Genomic DNA, 19,583 nt, shown 5'->3' with positions numbered 1-19,583 from the left:
TGGCGCTGTGACCATAGACGAAAGGTGGAGAAAGACAAGACGTGGACGCTTAGCTCCTAGTCTTAGGTCTGGCGCGTGCCGCGTATTGCGCAGCCGCAGGGAAGTTGGAGGGTGAGGAGTTGGGAGGCGAACCGGAATTGAGGGGTGGTTCCGCGGTGCGCGCGCCTCGACATCCGGGCAACGCCTCTGTTCTGTCTTCCCCCTCCCTCGATGTGACAACTGGAAGCGGAAGTGAAAATGGGTGTCCGGCTGCCTCTTAGCAACGAGAGGGGTCACGTGACACAACCAGCTGACTCCTACAGGAAGTCACTGTGGAGGCCAATTCTGAAGCTGTTGCAGCATCAGTTGCCCGGCCGGGGGCCCGAGCCGAACAGTCATCAGAATGTCGGGCAAAGACCGAATTGAAATCTTTCCCTCGCGAATGTAAGTGAAGGAATGGGATGAGCCGCTCTCACAGGTTTAGGAACCCGGAGCGCTGTCCCTCCATACCCTAGGCCACCAGTGAGGGTCCTTGTTTCCTGGGCCTATCCTGAGCGTTTCCCAGGCTCTTTTCTTGATTCTGGGACGAGGCTTCCTGACGGCCTCTTCACGCATTCCTCCTGAGTGAATCAGGCTTGACGGAGCGATCCCGGCCGGCGGGCTTTTGTGGAGGTCCGCTGTCTTTATTCATTAATGGGTTCATCCATTCCACATACCTTTATTGCGCCGGGCAGTGGATTTATATAACCGAACCGTCGCCACTTCTGCCCTCACAGTTTAGGAGCCAGACATTCGTCTGCAAAGGCCCAGGAGATTTAATAATTGCTATGAGAAGGGACGTTTACTGACGATATAAAAGAGGTCCCTAAGCCAAAATGGGGATGGAATCGAATCGGCCTAGCATAGGCTTCGGATTAGATCTTCCATCCCCTTACTCATTTTTCAAGATCCCGCCAAATGTCACCTGCTGTGAGAGAATATCCCTGTGTTTCTGAGGAACTGCTTTTGCTGTCACCGCTGCCCCTTGTTCAGACCTGTGTTAATACTATTCATCACATTGTAAGGTAGACATTTGTTTATGTATCTTTCTTCCAACTAGACTGTGGGCTCTCTCCAGGTTGAAAGAATGTCTTATCAATCCCTAGAAGGTCCATAAAAAATATTTCTTGAAAGAACCCATGCTTGGGAATACGCTCGTTGCGGGTTGCCTTTCTTTTGAGGCCTGAATTATTTGTCAGGTAAATAGCGTATCACTACTGTAGGTGTTTGGCTAGTTTGTAAAGAAAATTTTGACGTTTTCTCAAATGTGCCTTATAACTTGCTCCCTTTCTCCTCTTCATCCTGTTTATTTATTTATTTTGAAATAAGAGACAGGGTCTTGTTCTGTCTTCCAGGCTGGAGTGCAATGGCGTTTATGGAGCAGTCTTACAATTGTGAATATGTAGCTCTTCCAACTCAGAAGTGTTCCTTCAAGTACCTTAGGGCCATTTCTTTGAAATGTTATCAGGAGGGTTGGGGCCTTTGTCTTAGGGCAGGAGGTTAGAATCCTAACTTACTAAATGCCAGGTAAACATTGTGTTTACACCGACCAACCCTTTGTAAATTTTCTCTTCTCTGACACTACCTGTGGCCGGCTCCCTGCCATTCCCTTACTCTCTTTTTAAAATGGTCAGTCGCCTCTGCACAAACCAGAATTGAACTCAGCTCTTTACCGTACTGTCAGTGGTTTACTGAATAAAATCTGTTCTCACTGCTTTAACGAATGTCTGGCTGTGTTTATCTTTGACAGCAGTCAGAATGGTAACTTTTTTGTTTTTACTTTGGAGCTTTTACTTTGAGACTAAGAGGCAAAAATAGACATCTTTGGGCTTAGAAAATAAAAATCGTAGGCTCATGAAGGTGAAAACTACTCTTTGAAAGCACTCAGCTTGTTGAATGAGAGGAAAATCAGGTGCAGGAAATAATCTCTAAATATTTTCCCCATGCCTGGCAGCAGGCTTTTTGTCATGTAGTCAGATGTCTTTGATTCAGCTGGAAGAAAAGTCATCATCCTAGCTAAAGGTCAAACTTTTTGAGTAGGACTGAGCAGCTCTGAAACATGTAAAGGAACAGGTTTTAAAAGCCCTAGGCTAGAAAATACACTGGCAGCTTGTTTCACAGACAGTTCCATTCAACAGTATTATTCTGTGGTATGTTACTTTTACCCACTTTCGTACCAGAGAAAGCAAGAGAATTTTTAGAGTGGAAGCAAAAGACGCATGAAAGATTTGGAGTCAACAGAAGTTCGTTAAATCCAGGTTCTACATATTAGTGTTCAGTGTGCAAGTTACTCTTAGAGTTTCAGGAATTTTAATGGCCCACTTCACAGAGATGCCATTCCCTGGGAGGAAATTAAAATTAACATGGTAAATTCAGTTTTATTAACCAGTTAACCTTTATACTATAAACCGGCTGGAATATGCAGTATTACAATTTGATTTAAATTTGATCCAGCTCTTTGAACCCAAGTTCTGGTATTTAGTGTCAACAATACAGTATGTTAAATCCACACATTGGGCTGGATAAGTCCTGCTCAGGCTGGAAACTAAACCAGCTTCACTTGATAAGAGCTCTTGTGAGGCCAATCAGTGCAAAGTCAGCCAGTGATAATTATTGTCTTTAAGGGAAGCCACATGGTTGTGGTACATTGAACCTAGGTGGGAGCCTTCGTTTGAGAATTGGGAAAGTCACTGGAATCAAAAGTCTGGTTCAAGTTCCTGTGCTGCCTTTTAGTCAGTGAGTAACTTTGAGAAAGTTGTTTTACTTTTCTAATCCTCATTTTTCTAATCTTTAAGTTAATGCCTAAAGTCCCTTTCAGCTTTAGAATTGTCTTAGTTATCTTAGCCTTATGGTAAAACATTCCAGTATAATCTAAGAATTTGGCCAAATGGTGTTTTTGTTGTTGTTGTTGTTGTTTGTTTGTTTTTGTTTTTGTTTGAGACAGGGTCTCACTCTGTCACCCAGACTGGAGTGCAGTGACCCAATCTTGACTCACTGCAACCTCCGCCTGCCAGGTTCAAGTGACTTTTGTACCTCAGACTCCCGAGGAGCTGGGACGACAGGCGTGTGCCACCACACTTGGCTAATTTTTGTATTTTTTGGTGGAGACAGGTTTTACTATGTTGGCCAGGTTGGTCTCAAACTCCTGACCTCAAGTTATCCTACCTGCCTTGGCCTCCCAAAGTGTTGGTATTACAAGCATGAGCCACTGCACCTGGCCGAAAAAGGTTTATTAGTACATGTGATTTTATAACACCAGGCATATGAAATTATATCCCCTTAAATCACTGTGTCTAGGTTACGCTGTTTCTAGGTTATACAATCTATTGTTGAATTTTATTACCCAAATAGTTTTTTTTTGATACCAAGCCTTGGTTTGTGGTCCAGGCTGCATTGCAGTGGCATGATCACAGTTTACTGCAGCCTTGACCTCTTGGCTCAATCAGTCTTCTCATCTCAGCCTTCTATGTAGCTGGTACTACAGGTGCACCCTACCATGCCCAGCTAATTATTTTTTTATTTTTTTAGACATAGGGTTTCACCATGTTGCCCAGGCTGGTCTTGAACTCCTGGACTCAAGCAATCTACCCACCTCAGCCTCTCAAAGTGCTGATTACAGGCATAGGCCACTGTATCCAGCACACTTTTTCATTATTAAATTTTACATGGCATATGGCAGTGAGAACAGAAATGCCAGTTTCTGCTTGATTTGGTATTGGGGCTTTTGATGGGGAAAAAATGGAAATAAGGAAATGAGGAGAAATAAGGAAGTGTAAGTTTAGCGTGTCACTTCTCAGGAATCTTATGCATGTCTTTTGTTACCTAGAGTCTTTTGCAAATGAATCAAATGATTGGTGTTAGGGTCTTGATTGATGATATCAAAATATGTGAATATCACACTATTAATAGAAAATGTGATAAATTGTTGTGGTATAAAATGCAAAAGATATGAAAGAATATAGTAGTAAAAAGTAAATCCATATTTTTCATCCAGTCCCATTTATCAAAGGAAATTCTTGTCAGTTTTTGTGAATCCTTTCTCGAACTATTCTCTGCGTCTATATAAGCACATTTATTCCTTACTTTCTTTCCATAAGTAAGACTGTGTAATATAGACAGCACAGGCGGATATACCTTCGTCTTTTTTAATGACTGCATATCATTCCATCGTAGGTGAACTATGATGTATTTAGCATTTAGCTTGTTTCTCTCTTTTGCTATTACCATAAGGCTGGAGTACACATCTTGTTAACCTTGCACATGTTTTTGTACACATGTGGGAATAAATCTATAGGATAAATTCCTCAAAGTGGAATTGTTGGTCCTGAAAATAATTGCATTTAAACTTTTGATATATATTAGTGGATAGAGTTTTAAATCCTCAGTATACCTCCAATGAAAACTAAAGCATAGATATTATTTTGACTTACAAATCAAATAAGTATTTAAACTATGTTAGCTTCGTAAAATAAGGCTCCTCTAAATATTTATTATGATTTAATAAATATTCCAGGTATTAAGTATAAAATTGTTTCTATTGTAAATTAATAAACTTTTCATTTATGGAACACTGATGGTAGAAATCCACAGTATTGAGAAACCAGTTGTCTTAGTCCATTTTCTGCTACTATAACAATACTTCAGATTGGGTAATTTATAAAGAAAAGAAATTTATTTGGTTCATGGTTCTGGAGGCTGAGAAGGGTGAGGGCCTTCTTGCTATGTCATCCCATGGCAGAAGGCAAGAAGGTGAAAGAGAAAGCAAGAAATGGTTGAACATGCTTTTTTTTTTTCCTAAAGTGACAGGGTGGCAGTGGTTCATGCCCATAATCCCGGCACTTTGGGAAGCTGAGGCTGGAGGATTGCTTGAGATCAGGAGTTGGAGGCCACAGTGAGCTATGATCATACCACTGCAATCCAGTCTGGGTGACAGAGCAAGACCCTGTCTCAAAAATAAAAAAGGAGTCAGGCTGGGCGTGGTGGTTCACGCCTATAATCCCAGTACTTTGGGAGGTTGAGGTGGGTGTATCACTTGAGGTCAGGAGTTTGAGACTAGCCTGGCCAATATGGTGAAACCCTGTCTCTACTAAAAATACAAAAAAATTAGCTGAGCTTAGTGGCATACACGTGTAATCCCCGCTACTTAGGAGGCTGGGGCAGGAGAATCGATTGAACCTGGGAGGTGGAGGTTGCAGCAGTGAGTCGAGATCTCGCCATTACACTCCAACCTGGGCCTCACAGCAAGGCTCTATCTCAACAAACAAAAAAAAAAAAAAAAAAAAGGAGTCACACTACTATCTTGCCCATGGTGGACTTGAGCTCCTGGGCTCAAGGGCTCAAGGGATCCTCCCACTTAAACCTGTAGCTGAGACTACAGGTGTGCCCAGCTGAACTCACATTTATAACCAACTCACCCCTGCAATAAAGAACCCAATCTTACCATATTGACATTAATCCATTCATGGGGCGGGCAGGTCCCATTTAACCCAATGATCTTTTAATGGTCCCACCTCTCAACATTGTTGCACTGGAGATTGTTTCCAACACATCAAGATTGGGGGACATATTCAAACCATAGCATCAGTTAAACCCATCGGCTACAAATTCTCTATACATTCTCACTCTCATTACATCAAAGAATAAAGGATAATTTTAACACTGGTGGGGAGGTCTTTTTGTCTTTTATGCAATGGAAATAAATGTCTTTAACTTTGTTTATGCTTATATAGGGCACAGACAATCATGAAGGCTCGTTTAAAGGGAGCGCAGACAGGTCGAAACCTCCTGAAGAAAAAATCTGATGCCTTAACTCTTCGATTTCGACAGATCCTAAAGAAAATAATAGAGGTAGACTGAACTTTTTTAGGAAAATCTACCATGGCCCTTGGCATTTTTTTGCTAACTTATTTTAGTTAATTTTCTTTCAAAAGTAAAAATACTATTATAAGTTTAACAAGTATCAAATATCAAATAGTTCATTTAGTAAAATCCAAACTCTTTAATCTTGCCTGCAAAGCTCTACTTGATCTGATTGGCTCCCTGCCTGCCTCTCTTACCTCATTTGAGCATTCTTCCTAAGGTCCTCCCGGTACTTTTCATTAGCTCTTTTTCCTGCCTGAAATACTCTTTCCCCAGAACTTACTGGCTCCTTTGGTATTCTAGTCTCTTAAAAGAGGCTATTCCTGATCCCCCAATGTAAAGTGAACACATTTGCTTCTCTCACAATTCCTTATTTTAATTTTATCACAGTGTATACTATGCATGACATGACATTTTCTTTCTTTTTTCTTTTTTGAGACAGGGTCTTACTCTACAGCCTCAAACTGGGCTCAGGTGATCCTCCCACCTCAGCCTCTTGAGTAGCTGGGACTACAGGTGCATGCTACCACGCTCAGCTCATTTTTTAAATTTTTAGTAGAGACGAGGTCTCACTATGTTGCCCAGGTTAGTCTTTTTGACTCCTGGGCTCAAACAGTCTTTACATCTTGGTCTCCCAAAGTGCTGGGTTTACAGTTTTTGTGTTTTATTTTTAATCCTGTATGTACTTAACAAAAGCATTTTCTATGAGTGCTATTTTTATTTTTTATTTTTTGTAGAGATGGGATCTTGCTTTATTGCCCAGGGTGGTCTCAAAAACCTGGGCTCAAGTGGTCCTCCCACCTCACCCTCCCAAAGCACTGGGATTACAGGTGTTAGCCACCATGCCTGGCCCTGTACTACTTTTGATTATTTGTGAAGTTGGGAGCTTTTCATGCTTATTGGCAATTTGATTTTCTTGGTAAATGTCTATTTTTTTTTTTTAGAGGTACTATGTGTATTCTGCCTAATGTGTAAAATGATAAAAAGATTTTCTAACTTTTAACTTAAAAAAAAAAGTTAATACTAGGTGTGGTGGCTCATACCAACACTTTGGGAGACTGAGGTGGGAGGATGGTTTGAACCCAGGAGTTTGAGACCAGCCAGGGCAACATAGTGAGACCTTGTCTCTACAAAAAAAATAAAATAAGAAAATTAGCTGACCTTGGTGGCATGCACCTGTAGTCTCAGCTATTTGGAAGGCTGAGGCAGGAGGATTGCCTGCCTAGGAGTTTGAAGATGCAATGAGCTGTGATTACACCACTGCACTCTAGCCCAGGCAACAAAGTGAGACCTTGTCTCAAAAAATAGAAAGAAAAAAGTTAAAAGTTTTTTTCCCTTGATCAAATCTGTTAGTCCTTTTCTTTAAATAGCTTCTGAGTTTCATATAAGACTTAGAAAATACCTAAAATGATTAGGAAAATATGCTACCACATTTTCTTTTATTACTTTATAGTTTTTTCTTTAAACCTTTATCTTAATTATGTCTGAATTTTGGGGGGGTATGATAAGAGGTAGGTAGCGTTATCATTTTATAAATGTATAGACATCAGTGGTCTCTGCTAAATTTCCATAGAGACCTGGGGTTTGTTTCTGAACCCTCTAGACTATTTCATTGACTTAACTGTCCCATACCAGTTGTATTAACATTTCCTTATTTTGGCTGTACCTTTTTAATACCTGGGAAACCAACTCCCTGCACAGCTGACCCAATTTTTCTTCTTTCTAAAACATTATTGAATAGTCTCAAAAATTAAATATTTCAGAGGTACTTTAAAATTAATACACCATTAGGGTTTTGACTGCAACTGCAGTGAATTTAAGAGATTAGTTTGAGTAAATCAGCATGTACTTAGTCAAGGAATAAGATAGGTCCTTTAGTAAAGATTTGGTTTTCTGTTTTTGTTTTTTTGTTTTTTTTTTTGAGACTGAGTCTCACCCTGTTGCCCAGGCTGGACTGGAGTGCAATGGCACAATCTCAGCTCACTGCAACCTCCGCCTCTTGGGTTCAAGTGATTCTCCAGCCTCAACCTCCCAAGTAGCTGGGATTACAGGCACCCCTCCACCATGACCAGCTCATTTTTATATTTTTAGTAGAGACGGGATTTCACCATGTTGGCCAGGCTGGTCTTGAACGCCTGACCTTGTGATCTACCTGCCTTGGCCTCCCAAAATCCTGGGATTACAGGTGTGAGCCGCCGCACCTGGCCAGTTTTCTGTTTCTTAATGCGTTTATTCTGTTTTCATTATAAAATTGAATTATAAAACTCACATAGGTTTGTAATATTGTTAGTGATCATAACCAAAACTGTTAAAAATTGGAAATTTCTATTTGTTTTATCATTATCAAACCAATATTTACATGCACAGCCAGCATAAAATACTGATGGTTATTAAAGAGACATTATTATAATAGGATTTTTCCTTGTAGAAGGCTTGGTTGAATCTGCTTTTTGTTTATGCTTTTCCAGACTAAAATGTTGATGGGTGAAGTGATGAGAGAAGCTGCCTTTTCACTAGCTGAAGCCAAGTTCACAGCAGGGGACTTCAGGTAAGGAGACTAAATGGGGTGTTTTCAAACAAAGCAAAGGGATTTCAGGTTCATAATTTCATTTAAAAAGCATTTTTTAATATAGAAATAAGCATTAAGGACAAATGATACAGTAATAATAAGGAAGAACGCTTTTAACCCCATAACCATAAGTCCACTGTCATCCTCCACATGCATTCTTACATAGTTGCAGGCACAGGATACTTAATATTTTAGAGTCCATTTTCATTTAACTTTGTATCATAAACATTTTTCCTGATTTTCAACATAGCTGTGTGATTTTCTCAAGATGTATTTTTTTTTTTTTTCCTAATGCTGGATATTTGGGTTAATTGTCAGGTTTTTGTAATACTGGAGAAAGTGCATTTAACATCTTTACACATATGTATTTTTGTTTCTACTGAATTACTTCCGTAGGATAAATTTTTGAGAGTTGAATAATTTAAAAGGCATGAACTCATGAACTTCATTGCTTTGGTGACATCAGTAAATCCCTTACAAAGCATACAAAATGGCTTGTAAATGCCAATTTACATATGTTATATACTTCTCCAAATAACACTATGAGATAGGTAAGGCAAGCATTGTTTTTCTCAGTTTTAATTAAATGCCTTCCTGAGGTCACTTGGCTAATTAGGGACAGTGGTAGAAGTTGTTTTCAAAGATTCTGATTTTAGTCTTTTCCTAATGACACAATGCCTATCATCTAGGAGGTTTCACTGTTTTTGGGTCTTCATAAGGCCCTTTGAAGTGATAGGCTTTAATTTTTGCCAGTGCTGGTAAGATAATACCTTGCATTGAATTTTCTAACTGATGGAGAACATCAATAGTGTGTAAATGGTATGTGAGTATTTAGGGTAGTTATGGGGAAGACACTTCTATAATATTTATTTTTGTTTTGTTTTGAGACTGGGTTATGAGACTGGCTAATTTTTGTAGTTTTGGGTTTCGCCACCTTGCCCAGGCTCGTCTTGAACTCCTGGTCTCAAACAATCCTGCCTTGGTCTCCCAAAGTGCTGGGATTATAGGCATGAGCTATCACACCCGGCCAGGAAGGCACTTAATATTTGAGAAGTCACACAGAGCCATATGGAAGATAGGTTCCAGGGTAAAGGAATTGAATGCCAGCTTAAACCAATTCAACAGCAAACCTAGAAAGACGTTTTCGCCATCTTATACCAGCAAAAGAAGAACCCTTAAAGTTATATCCATGTGTACCACACCTCTGACTGAAAACATAAGCAATCCACAAACCTTAAAATCATTCTTGGTTGTTTTCTTACTGCTAGTGTTTTGAATGTTGTTCATTCTCTGCTTTCAGAGGCCCTCCTCTGGCAGTAATGATTTTTCTTCTTTTCTGGAGAAAGGACAGTTATCAAAACATACTTAGTTGTGACACCTCACTCTTGGTCTCATTTAATGTTAAAACTATCCGGTGGGTCTGGTCTCATTTAATGTTAAAACTATCCAGTGGGTCTGTAGGTTTATTTCTAAAGAGTCTGCTAAATAAAGGCTTTCTCTTTTTCTGCAGTACTACAGTTATCCAAAATGTAAATAAAGCCCAAGTGAAGATTCGAGCGAAGAAAGATAATGTAGCAGGTAACTTTTCAACCTTTTAGAAACCTTTGGGGAGAAAAGAGGTGACATTTTAAAATTAACCTGTTTGTACAGCAAGATCTTAACATCCTAGTTTCTTCATTCTGCTTAGAACAAGTTGATTGGCTTTACAGGTTAAAATCATTAGCAATCAGGTTTCTTATTACTCAGGATAATTTGACTTTTGAATAGAAATGAACACTTAAGAAGGCAGGTTTCACCGGGCATGGTGGCTCACACCTGTACTCCCAGCACTTTGGGAGGCTGAGACCAGTGGATTACTTGAGGTTGGGAGTTTGAGAACAGCTTGGCCAATATGGTGAAATTAGATCTCTACCCAAAATACAAAAATTAGGCGGGGTGCGGTGGCTTATGCCTGTAATCCCAGCACTTTGGGAGGCCAAGGCAGGCGGATCACCTGAGGTCAGGAGTTTGAGACCAGCCTGACCAACATGGAGAAACCCGGTCTCTACTAAAAATACAAAATTAGCTTGGTGACACATGCCTATAATCCCAGCTACTTAGGAGGCTGAGGCCGGAGAATTGCTTGAACCTGGGAGGTTGCAGTGAGCTGAGATTGCGCCGTTGCACTCCAGCCTGGGCAACAAGAGCAAAACTCCATCTCAAAAAATACATAAATAAAAAATTAGCTGGGTGTGGTGTGTGTCTGTAGTCCCAGCTACTCAGGAGGCTAAGATGGGAGAATCACTTGACCGCAGGAGGCGGTGGTTGCAATGAGCTGAAGACCACACCACTGCACTGCAGCCTGGGTGACAGAATGAGACTGTGTCTCAAAAAAAGAAGGCAGGTTCCTAAATTCATTAACTGAAACCGATTACAATTTCAGACTTCACCTCTTGATTTTTGAGTTCAATGAAAAAGAAACACAGAAAACTGTGATTAAGAAACAGAACTTAAAGGTTTATGAATCCATATATGCTTCTATGTTTATAGGTGTTACTTTGCCAGTATTTGAACATTACCATGAAGGAACTGACAGTAAGTATGAAACTTTTTATATTACTTTGTATCTCTGGGATTTCCTATTTCCTCTTTAAATGAACTAAGTTCTGGAAAATGGTGCTAGATGATGAGAGGTTCCTGAGTTAGAAATCCTCTTCTCTAATATAGTCAGGACAGTAGTTGATCAGTTAATCAAAAGGTCTTATGGTTGGGCATAGTGGCTTATGCCTCTTGGCACTTTGTGAGGCTGAGGCAGGGAAATCACTTGAGTTCTGGAGTTTGAGACCAGCCTGAGCAACATGGTAAAACCCCATATTTACAAAAAATATAAAAAATCACCCGGGTGTGGTGGCACATGACTGTAGTTTCAGCTGCTTGTGGGTCTGAGGTGGGAGGATTGCTCCAGCTGGGGAGGTAGTTGCAGTGAGTTCTGATCATGCCACTGCACTCCAGCCTGGGTGACAGAGCAAAACCTTGTCTCAAAAAAAAAAAAAACAAAAAACGGTTTTATGCTAGGAAGTCATAAAACCTTATACATATCTTAAAATATTTCAATATTTTATCAGAAATATATCAGTGTAGAATCATTTGCTATTTAAAAAATATAAGGCCTTTTGAGTATGAATTCACTGATGAGACTTCTGTGTTGCCTTTCTGCATATACTACACCTACAATGCACTGCTTCTAATTCCTAGTTTAGGTCTTTTTAAAGTCAAATAAGATCTTAGACACTATGATGCAACCTGAATGCTGAAACTTTCCAGATTTTTATGGCCCGCTCCCACTTTTTAAATAATTGTCTTATTAATTCCATTCCTAATTTGACAGCATATTTTCTTTCCAAAATGAAGTATCAACTTTTTTCATAGAAACAATATTCTTGGCCGGGCACAGTGGCTCACATCTGTAATCCCAGCACTTTGGGATCCCAGCCTCTTTTGGGAGACTGAGGTGGGCTAATCGCCTTAGCCTAGGAGTTTGCGACCAGCCTGTGCAACATGATGAAACCCTATATCTACCCAAAAAGTTATGCTGAGGTAGGATGATTGTTTGAGCCTAAGAAGTGGAGCTTACAGTGAGCTGAGATTGCACCACTGCACTCCAGCCTGGGTGGCGGAGTGAGAGCTCCATCTCAAAAAGAAAGAAACAATATTCTTTCTTTTGGCACTCATATTTCCTTGTTTCATGTAATATTTAATTAAATCATGTAGAATATTAAGTACATTTCATATGAAGAAGTAGAGCATTCTGGAGAGTCACCTGATAACAGAGTGTCATTGTACTCTGGGCATCAGGCAATACGTTCTTCAAAGGGAATAAGGGACATCAAGCTAGTGAAGTGAAGGTTGGTTAAAAGCCTCTCTTCTAGTTGTATTTAGAATAGTATCCTTGTGGAAAACTGTATTTAGTAGCATGCTGCTACAGTGTTTGGGGAGTAAGATAGGCAGTTCATGTTTACATTTAACGAAGATTAGTGAGTTTATCTTTCCATATTTGTTGTTATTCTGAATTGTCTCCTTTTGGGGAGTTTTATAGGGAAGATTATGTACTCTCTAATTACAAATGTTGTCTGACTGGTTCTTCCAGGTTATGAACTGACTGGTTTAGCCAGAGGTGGGGAACAGTTGGCTAAATTAAAGAGGAATTATGCCAAAGCAGTGGAACTACTGGTGGAACTAGCTTCGCTGCAGGTAAGTAGCAAAAGACCTGGAGAACTCCTGTAGTTTGATTTCTCACAGTTGAGTGGAGGAGAGTCAGGTCTTGAGTCAGCATATACTGTGCTTTGTACTTTCAACTGTTCCCATGATCTTATGTAAAACAAGCATAATATTTTGATTTCTGAAGTGATGATTTTTGTACCATTGTCTCTACTTTAAAAATTGTTATTTATTTATTTTTTTGAGACGGAGTTTCGCTGTTTTCGCACAGGCTAGAGTGCAATGGCGCTACCTCGGCTCACTGCAACCTTTGCCTTCCGGGTTCAAGTGATTCTCCAGACGCAGCCTCCCAAGTAGCTTGGATTACAGGCATGTGCTATCACGCCTAATTTTTGCATTTTTAGTAGAGATGGGGTTTTACCATGTTGGTCAGGCTGGTCTCGAACTCCTGACCTCAGGTGATCCACCCACCTCAGCCTCCCAAAGTGCTGGGATTATAGGGATGAGCCACTGTGCCTGGCCCATTTTAATTTAAAATATTATTATTTATTTATTTTTCAAGATGGATGTCTCACTCTTGTCACCAAGGCTAGAGTGCAGTGGCACAGTTTTGGCTCACTGCAGCCTCAACCTCTTGGGCCCACCTCAGCCTCCTGAGTAGCTGGGACTATAGGCATGTGCCATCATGCCCGGCTAATTTTTTATATTTTCTGTAGAGATGGGGTTTAACCATGTCGCCCAGGCTGGTTTGAACTCCTGGGCTCAAGTGATCAGCCCACCTTGGCCTCCCGAAGTGCTGGTGTTATAGGCATGAGCCACCACGCCCAGCCCCTACTTTTTATTATTAGCAAAATGTATGTGCTGTGGTACATTGTTGGTTTTTTTTTTTTTTTTTTTTTCTTTGAGACAGAGTCTTGCTCCGTTGCTCAGGCTGGAGCGTAGTGGTCTGATCTTGGCTAACTGCAGCCTGAATCTCCTGGGCTTAAGTTGTCCTCCTGCCTTAGCCTCCCAAGTAGCTGGGACAATAAGTTTGTGCCACCTTGCCTGGCTAATATTTTGGAATTTTTTAATTGAGATGAGGTCTTGCTATGTTGTCCATGCTGGTTGCAAACTTCTGGCCTCAAATCCTGCCATCTTAGCCTCCCAAAGTGCTGGGATTACAAGTGTGAAAGTGTGAGCCCAGCTTCACTTTCTGCTAAGTGAGAAAAGCAAGTTGATACTAGATTTAAATGTAAATGTAAATAAACATGGTTTGTACATAGAAGGCCTTTTTTTCCCCTACGTGGCCAGTTAGTATGTATCTAGGTTATTAGTGCTTGATTCTCTCTTAACGTTATTTAGGTGAGTTTGTAGTAAACAAATTATTATAGTGTCAACTCAAGTAAAGGCTGTTGAGGCAGAAATGATTTGATACAGGTTTATTGAAAGCCAAATGTGAGGATTTACCCGGGGAAGACACTAACAAATTTGGGTGTTCTAGAGTTTGCTACAAGTTGGAAAGCTTTTATGGGAAAGTTTAGGACAAGGGAGGACTCCTCATTCCCGAGTTGTCCTTTTCATTGGAGAGGACAATACAGAGGTCACAATCATTGGCTACAGATTACAAATACAAGCTAAAACATTCTATATGCAAGTAAATCATGAAGTAAAACTTCATGATTCAGAAACAAATCAGTGTCTTTTTCAGCATCAGTAGGTTGCATATTAATCAATGTGTCAACATCTGAGAAACTTAAGATTTCCTTACTCAGGGACAGGATGGAAACCATGAATCATAAGATCCCTCAACCTGCCCAGGCAGGTTGATTTGGAAACCTACCAAATGTGACATGTAGGTTATCAATAGCATGAAAATAGTGTTAGCCCAATGGAAATCTCACAAGAATTTTTTGTTTTGTTGTGAAGAGATAGGGACTTACTCTGTCACCCAGGCTGGAATACAGTGACACTGTACCCTCAAATGATCCTCCACCACAGACTACCAAGTAGCAGGGACTACAGGTTCATACTACTATGACCAGCTAATTTTTAAAATTTGTTTCTTATAGAGGCAAGGTCTCATCATATTGTCCAGGCTGGTCTTGAACTCCCAGCTTCAAGTGATTCTCCCACCTCAGCCTTCCAAAATGTTGGGGTTATAGGCATGAGCCATGCGCCCAGCCTAAGAATTTTGTTTTTTAAGCATGCTGAAAAGAAGTTGTCTTGGTTCCCAAATGTTTTCTAGAAGTGCAGTCTTAGTGGAGTCAAGTGATCAGGGAATGATTATAAAGACTTTGCTTATGTAAGAATTAGGCTTACATTATCAATTTGTTCTTATTTTAGACTTCCTTTGTTACTTTGGATGAAGCTATTAAGATAACCAACAGGCGTGTAAATGCCATTGAACATGGTGAGTATCAGGTACTGTTGAGTTGCTTTGTCACTTGTCCAAACCTCCCCACTTGTCATGAAACTGCTAGGATTCAGGCACCGTACTGAAGACTGAAAGGTGAATAAGAAGCTGCCTCTGCCCACTATGAAAAGAGAGAAGTGTGTCCATAATGCAAAAAAGTGTTATGAAGCATTCTGATAGAAGTATTTGTATGATCTGCGGGAGTTACACACAAAGGAAAGTGGTGATTTAAAAATTAAGGAATGTTTTATTCATTTCCAGTTATTCATGCAGTTATTTAATGGTAGATCCTTGGTGTTTTCTTTAGTTCTTTCTAATGGTTGAATGATGTAACTTTTTGAGTACATTAAATATTTAATTTTAAATCCCTATGGGCCATTCTCCTTGATGTCTAAAAAATTTTCCAATTTGATGTACTTATTTTCCATCCCTTTTATTTCACTATTTTAAAAATATGACTGCTTAGTGTTGACAGTGCTTTTTTCTCAATAAACTTAGTTTTCATTAAAGAAACACTTACTCAATTTCAGGTAAGAAAGCAAAATTTGAAGCAAAGAAATTCCTTTGCTTGGGGCCATATTAGTGTTAGTGAGAGTTATCTCTTTTTTTTTTTTAAACGGAGTCTTGGTCTGTCACCCAGGCTGGAGTGCAGTGGCGTGATGGAGTGCAGTGAGCTGACTCACTGCAGCTTCCACCTCCTGGGTGCCAGCGATTCTTCTGCCTCAGCCTCCTGAGTAGCTGGGACTACAGGCACATGCCACCATGCCTGGCTAATTTTTTGTATTTTTAGTAAAGACGGGTTTCACTGTGTTAGCCAGGATGGTCTCAATCTCCTGACCTCGTGATCCACCCGCCTCGGTCTCCCAAAGTGCTGGGATTGATTACAGGCAAGTTATCTCATTAAAACTTTTTTGACTGCTTGCTAGTGCCAGGCCTTGTACATGAAAGTGGGAGCAAAACAAAAATGGATAGTTTGTAGTTCTCATCCTCAGAGTTCACATTCTAGGAGCAGAATAAATTCTGTGTAGTTGGGCCTAATGACTGATACAAACTCAAAATCAAGCATTCTGTCTGCTTGATTTTTTAACAGGTAATTGGTACTATATTTAAAATAACATCTGTGCTTCAATGTTATATATTCATAGAATCAGCACATTCAGTGTTCTATCTGTTATGGTCCAATATGTTATCTGTGCATAGAAAAGACACTAGAAGGGTATACACCATTATGTTTACAGTAGTTAACTCTTTTGGATGGTTCAGTTACACTCCATTTTCCTTTTTTTTCTTTGTGTTTTTATTTTCCAAGTTCTCTGCATTAAATGTACATTAATTTTACAATTAGGAAAAAATAACTCTTTGAAAAAAGGGGTTTGAAGTTCTCATACATATATATATTTTTTCAACTCTAGTCATCATTCCCCGGATTGAACGTACTCTTGCTTATATCATCACAGAGCTGGATGAGAGAGAGAGAGAAGAGTTCTACAGGTTTGTTGAAATTGCAGTTATTGATCATTTTTTGTTTTCCATATTCCAAAGGCTCAATTTGCTGAATGACTTATTGGTTTATGTTCTTTAGAATTAGCACAGCTTGTGTTTCATTCTGATAAAGAAGTATTACCAAAGTTGTGGAAACAAATCTGTCAAGTTTTACATGTACCTATAACATGGCATTTCCAAAAAGTTAGGCCTTTCAGAGAAACTATTTAGACTTTTTTTTTTTTTAATGTATGTTAGATAGTCAAATGCAGTAGTGAAAAGTGGGAAAACTATTAGAACAAGGAGATTGATCTGTGACTGAGTAGTAGAGACAACTCACTACCTTTGGACTAGTTAAGACTCAATTATTCTTTTTATTATTATTATTTTTTGAGACAGAGTCTTGCTCTGTCACCGAGGCTGGAGTGGAATGGTGCAGTCTCAGCTTATGCACCACCATGCCTGGCTAATTTTTTATTACTTTTAGTAGAGTTGGGGTTTCACCATGTTGGACGGGCTGGTCTCAAACTCCTGGCCTCAAGCAATCCACCCGCCTCAGCCTCCCAAAGTGTTGGGATTTCAGGTGTGAGCCACTGTGCCTGGCCCTCGATTATTATTTAAAATGAAATGATTTAGATTGGGTGTCAGCTACATAAAAACTGAGAGAAGAAACTAAAATTCAGCTATTATTCAACAAATACGTATGTTATGTTCAGAAGGTATAAAGCACTTGGAGGAGGCTTTACCAAATAGTACATAAACGACACCATTAGAGAATTAGCATAGAACTTGGAGAGAAAGTATGCATGTCCATGAATTGGTTATGAACATTTAGAGTAAACAGGGATTAAATATTAAACTGGTGGTGTACAGGGGTCTGTATACCCAGTTCAGAGAAATGGGAGGTAGGTGAAGGCAGGAGTATTTAGGAAAGACATGGGGGGTCTTGGACCTGGAGTTAGTATCTAATTATGGTTTATAATCTTATAATTATCAAAGGTTAGTTATTTAGTTTCTGTTCTTCTGTGATATTTAGGGTTGTGTTGATCCAAAAATTTTTTAAAAATGCCTGAATGATCAAAATCTGTTCCATTAGAAAATGGATTTCAAAATATAACCTAATAAAGGCTTCTATCTCAGGTTAAATCAGTTATCAGCTTAAAATTATGTTATTTTTTAAAAAGGGTTACAAATAAATTACTGACAATGAAATTAATAAAAGTACCAAGTTTTTTTTTCCAGATATAGGTGTTTATTATCCTTGTTACAAAACTAAAATAAATCTACTTATTATTGAAACAGTGTTTAAAAAATCCACCCCCACCTTTATTTTATAGGTTAAAGAAAATACAGGAGAAGAAAAAGATTCTAAAGGAAAAATCTGAGAAGGATTTGGAACAAAGGAGAGCAGCTGGAGAAGTGTTGGAGCCCGCTAATCTTCTGGCTGAAGAGAAGGACGAGGATCTTCTGTTTGAATAATCTTTCCTGTTCTGGTTTTTTCAGAAACCGTAACACTGGCTTCATTTTAATTCACAGGGTGTAGATTTGATTTGTGGGCTATTTATCTTTTGGCCTAAGAATTTCACTGGCTATAAAATTTACCTGGATGTCTTATTTATGGGATTACTTTTGCAGAATCATAATTTAGCAACCATTCATCATGGATGAAAGAGATCTGTAAAACCTGCCCAGGAACTTACAGAATTTACTCTGCAGAAGTGTTATCGTACTCCATTTACATCTGTGTTACACGTGATCTGCTTACCAGGCATATTAGGAAATACCTCTTAGGAAGCATTAGTGGTCTCAGGCCAATTACTGTGGAGCAGCTTTCATTCCTACCCAGTTGCAAACCTTGGCGCTGTTGTCTGAGATTGCTGTAGCCATTCTTGTGTTACCATGGTACTTCTCCAGCTTTATGAAAACCTGCACTTACTTTTCCTTGCATGACAGGTCCCTGTCTTGTCTGTGATGGGAACAGTTCTGTCAATTTAAATGTGACTGTGGTATAAATAGAGTAAAATGACTTAAAAATAAGTCATTCCTTTTTTATTAATTTACTATTACGTCATGGTCTCATGCTCAGATCAGCCAAAGCTTTCCCTGCAGACATGTAGGAAGTGGGTAGCCATTTTTCCCCCTCCATATATCAGAGTTTTACAAAAAGGCTTACTTTGAGACAACTGTTGCATTTTGGGATACTAATAAATGATTGCTGATGAGTTATGAGGGCATTATAATACTTCCTTATTTGCTAATCTAAGAAAAAGAACTAGTTCCCATTTTGAAGAAATAGGGTAACTTTTTACTATTTATAAATGATAAAAACGTGCTTTCATATATGAAGATGAGGCATTTGAGTGGCCGCATCAGATGACTAAGGTTTTTAGTACTGTTTGATTTGGCATAAACATCCATGATTACTCAGTCTTTCTTGCAACCAATTCCAGGCATTTTTGATATGACTGGCCATGGAATAATGTTTAGTTCTCAAATTGTAACACTATCTTTATTAATATTGTATTTTAATCAAGTGACAGTCTAGGCAGTTTATTTTTTTTTTTGAGACAAAGTCTCACTCATTCTGTCACCCAGGCTAGAGTGCAGTGGCAGCGATGTTGGTTCACTGCAATGCCCGCATCCTGAGTTCAAGAGTTTCTCCTGCCTCAGTCTCCTGAGTAGAGCTGGGATTACAGGTGTGTGCCACCATTCCTGGCTAATTTTTATACTTCTTTTAGTAGAGATGGGGTTTCATCATGTTGGCCAGGCTGGTCTCAAACTCCTGACCTCAAGTGATCTGCCCATCTCAGCCTCCCAGAGTGCTGGGATTATAGGCTTGAGGCCACCGCGCCCAGCCAGTCTAGACAATTCTAAAGTATTAAATGATTTTGCAAACATTTAACATCTCCTATAAAATAGGTAGTATGTGCCAGGCACTGTTTTTAAGTATTTTGTTCATATTATTTAATTCATTACAATAACCATAAGAGGCATATACTATTTTAACCATCTATTTTAAAGAGGAAAAATTGGAGACACAGGGAACTTGAGTAGTCCTAAGTGAAA

At 39.4% G+C, this 19,583-nt stretch overlaps 1 protein-coding gene across 1 annotated transcript; it reads left to right on the top strand.

Moving 5' to 3' along the window:
* Positions 1–146: 146 nt before the first annotated feature.
* ATP6V1D (ATPase H+ transporting V1 subunit D) lies at positions 147–18,743 on the top strand. The gene is made up of 9 exons (XM_017500798.2): positions 147–423; positions 5,748–5,865; positions 8,346–8,425; positions 9,957–10,024; positions 10,976–11,020; positions 12,573–12,676; positions 14,966–15,032; positions 16,448–16,526; positions 17,855–18,743. Exons 1-9 carry the CDS (start codon positions 383–385, stop codon positions 17,994–17,996), a joined length of 744 nt encoding a protein of 247 aa, XP_017356287.1. The 5' UTR covers positions 147–382; the 3' UTR covers positions 17,997–18,743.
* Positions 18,744–19,583: the final 840 nt, after the last annotated feature.

Source organism: Cebus imitator, unplaced genomic scaffold (genome assembly GCF_001604975.1).
Source record: "Cebus imitator isolate Cc_AM_T3 unplaced genomic scaffold, Cebus_imitator-1.0 Scaffold13, whole genome shotgun sequence".
NCBI lineage: Eukaryota > Metazoa > Chordata > Mammalia > Primates > Cebidae > Cebus > Cebus imitator.
The sequence above is the reverse complement of the archived record's forward strand: the minus strand, read 5'-3'. Positions and strand labels throughout refer to the sequence as shown.

What these genes read in the sequence shown, in the direction of transcription:
- ATP6V1D (XM_017500798.2), top strand. Translation starts at nt 383, where the DNA reads ATGTCGGGCAAAGACCGAATTGAAATCTTTCCCTCGCGAAT. An exon ending in TGGAACTAGCTTCGCTGCAG is followed by an intron (nt 12,677 to 14,965) that starts GTAAGTAGCAAA and finishes TTCTTATTTTAG; the next exon opens with ACTTCCTTTGTTACTTTGGA. An exon ending in TGTAAATGCCATTGAACATG is followed by an intron (nt 15,033 to 16,447) that starts GTGAGTATCAGG and finishes TTTCAACTCTAG; the next exon opens with TCATCATTCCCCGGATTGAA.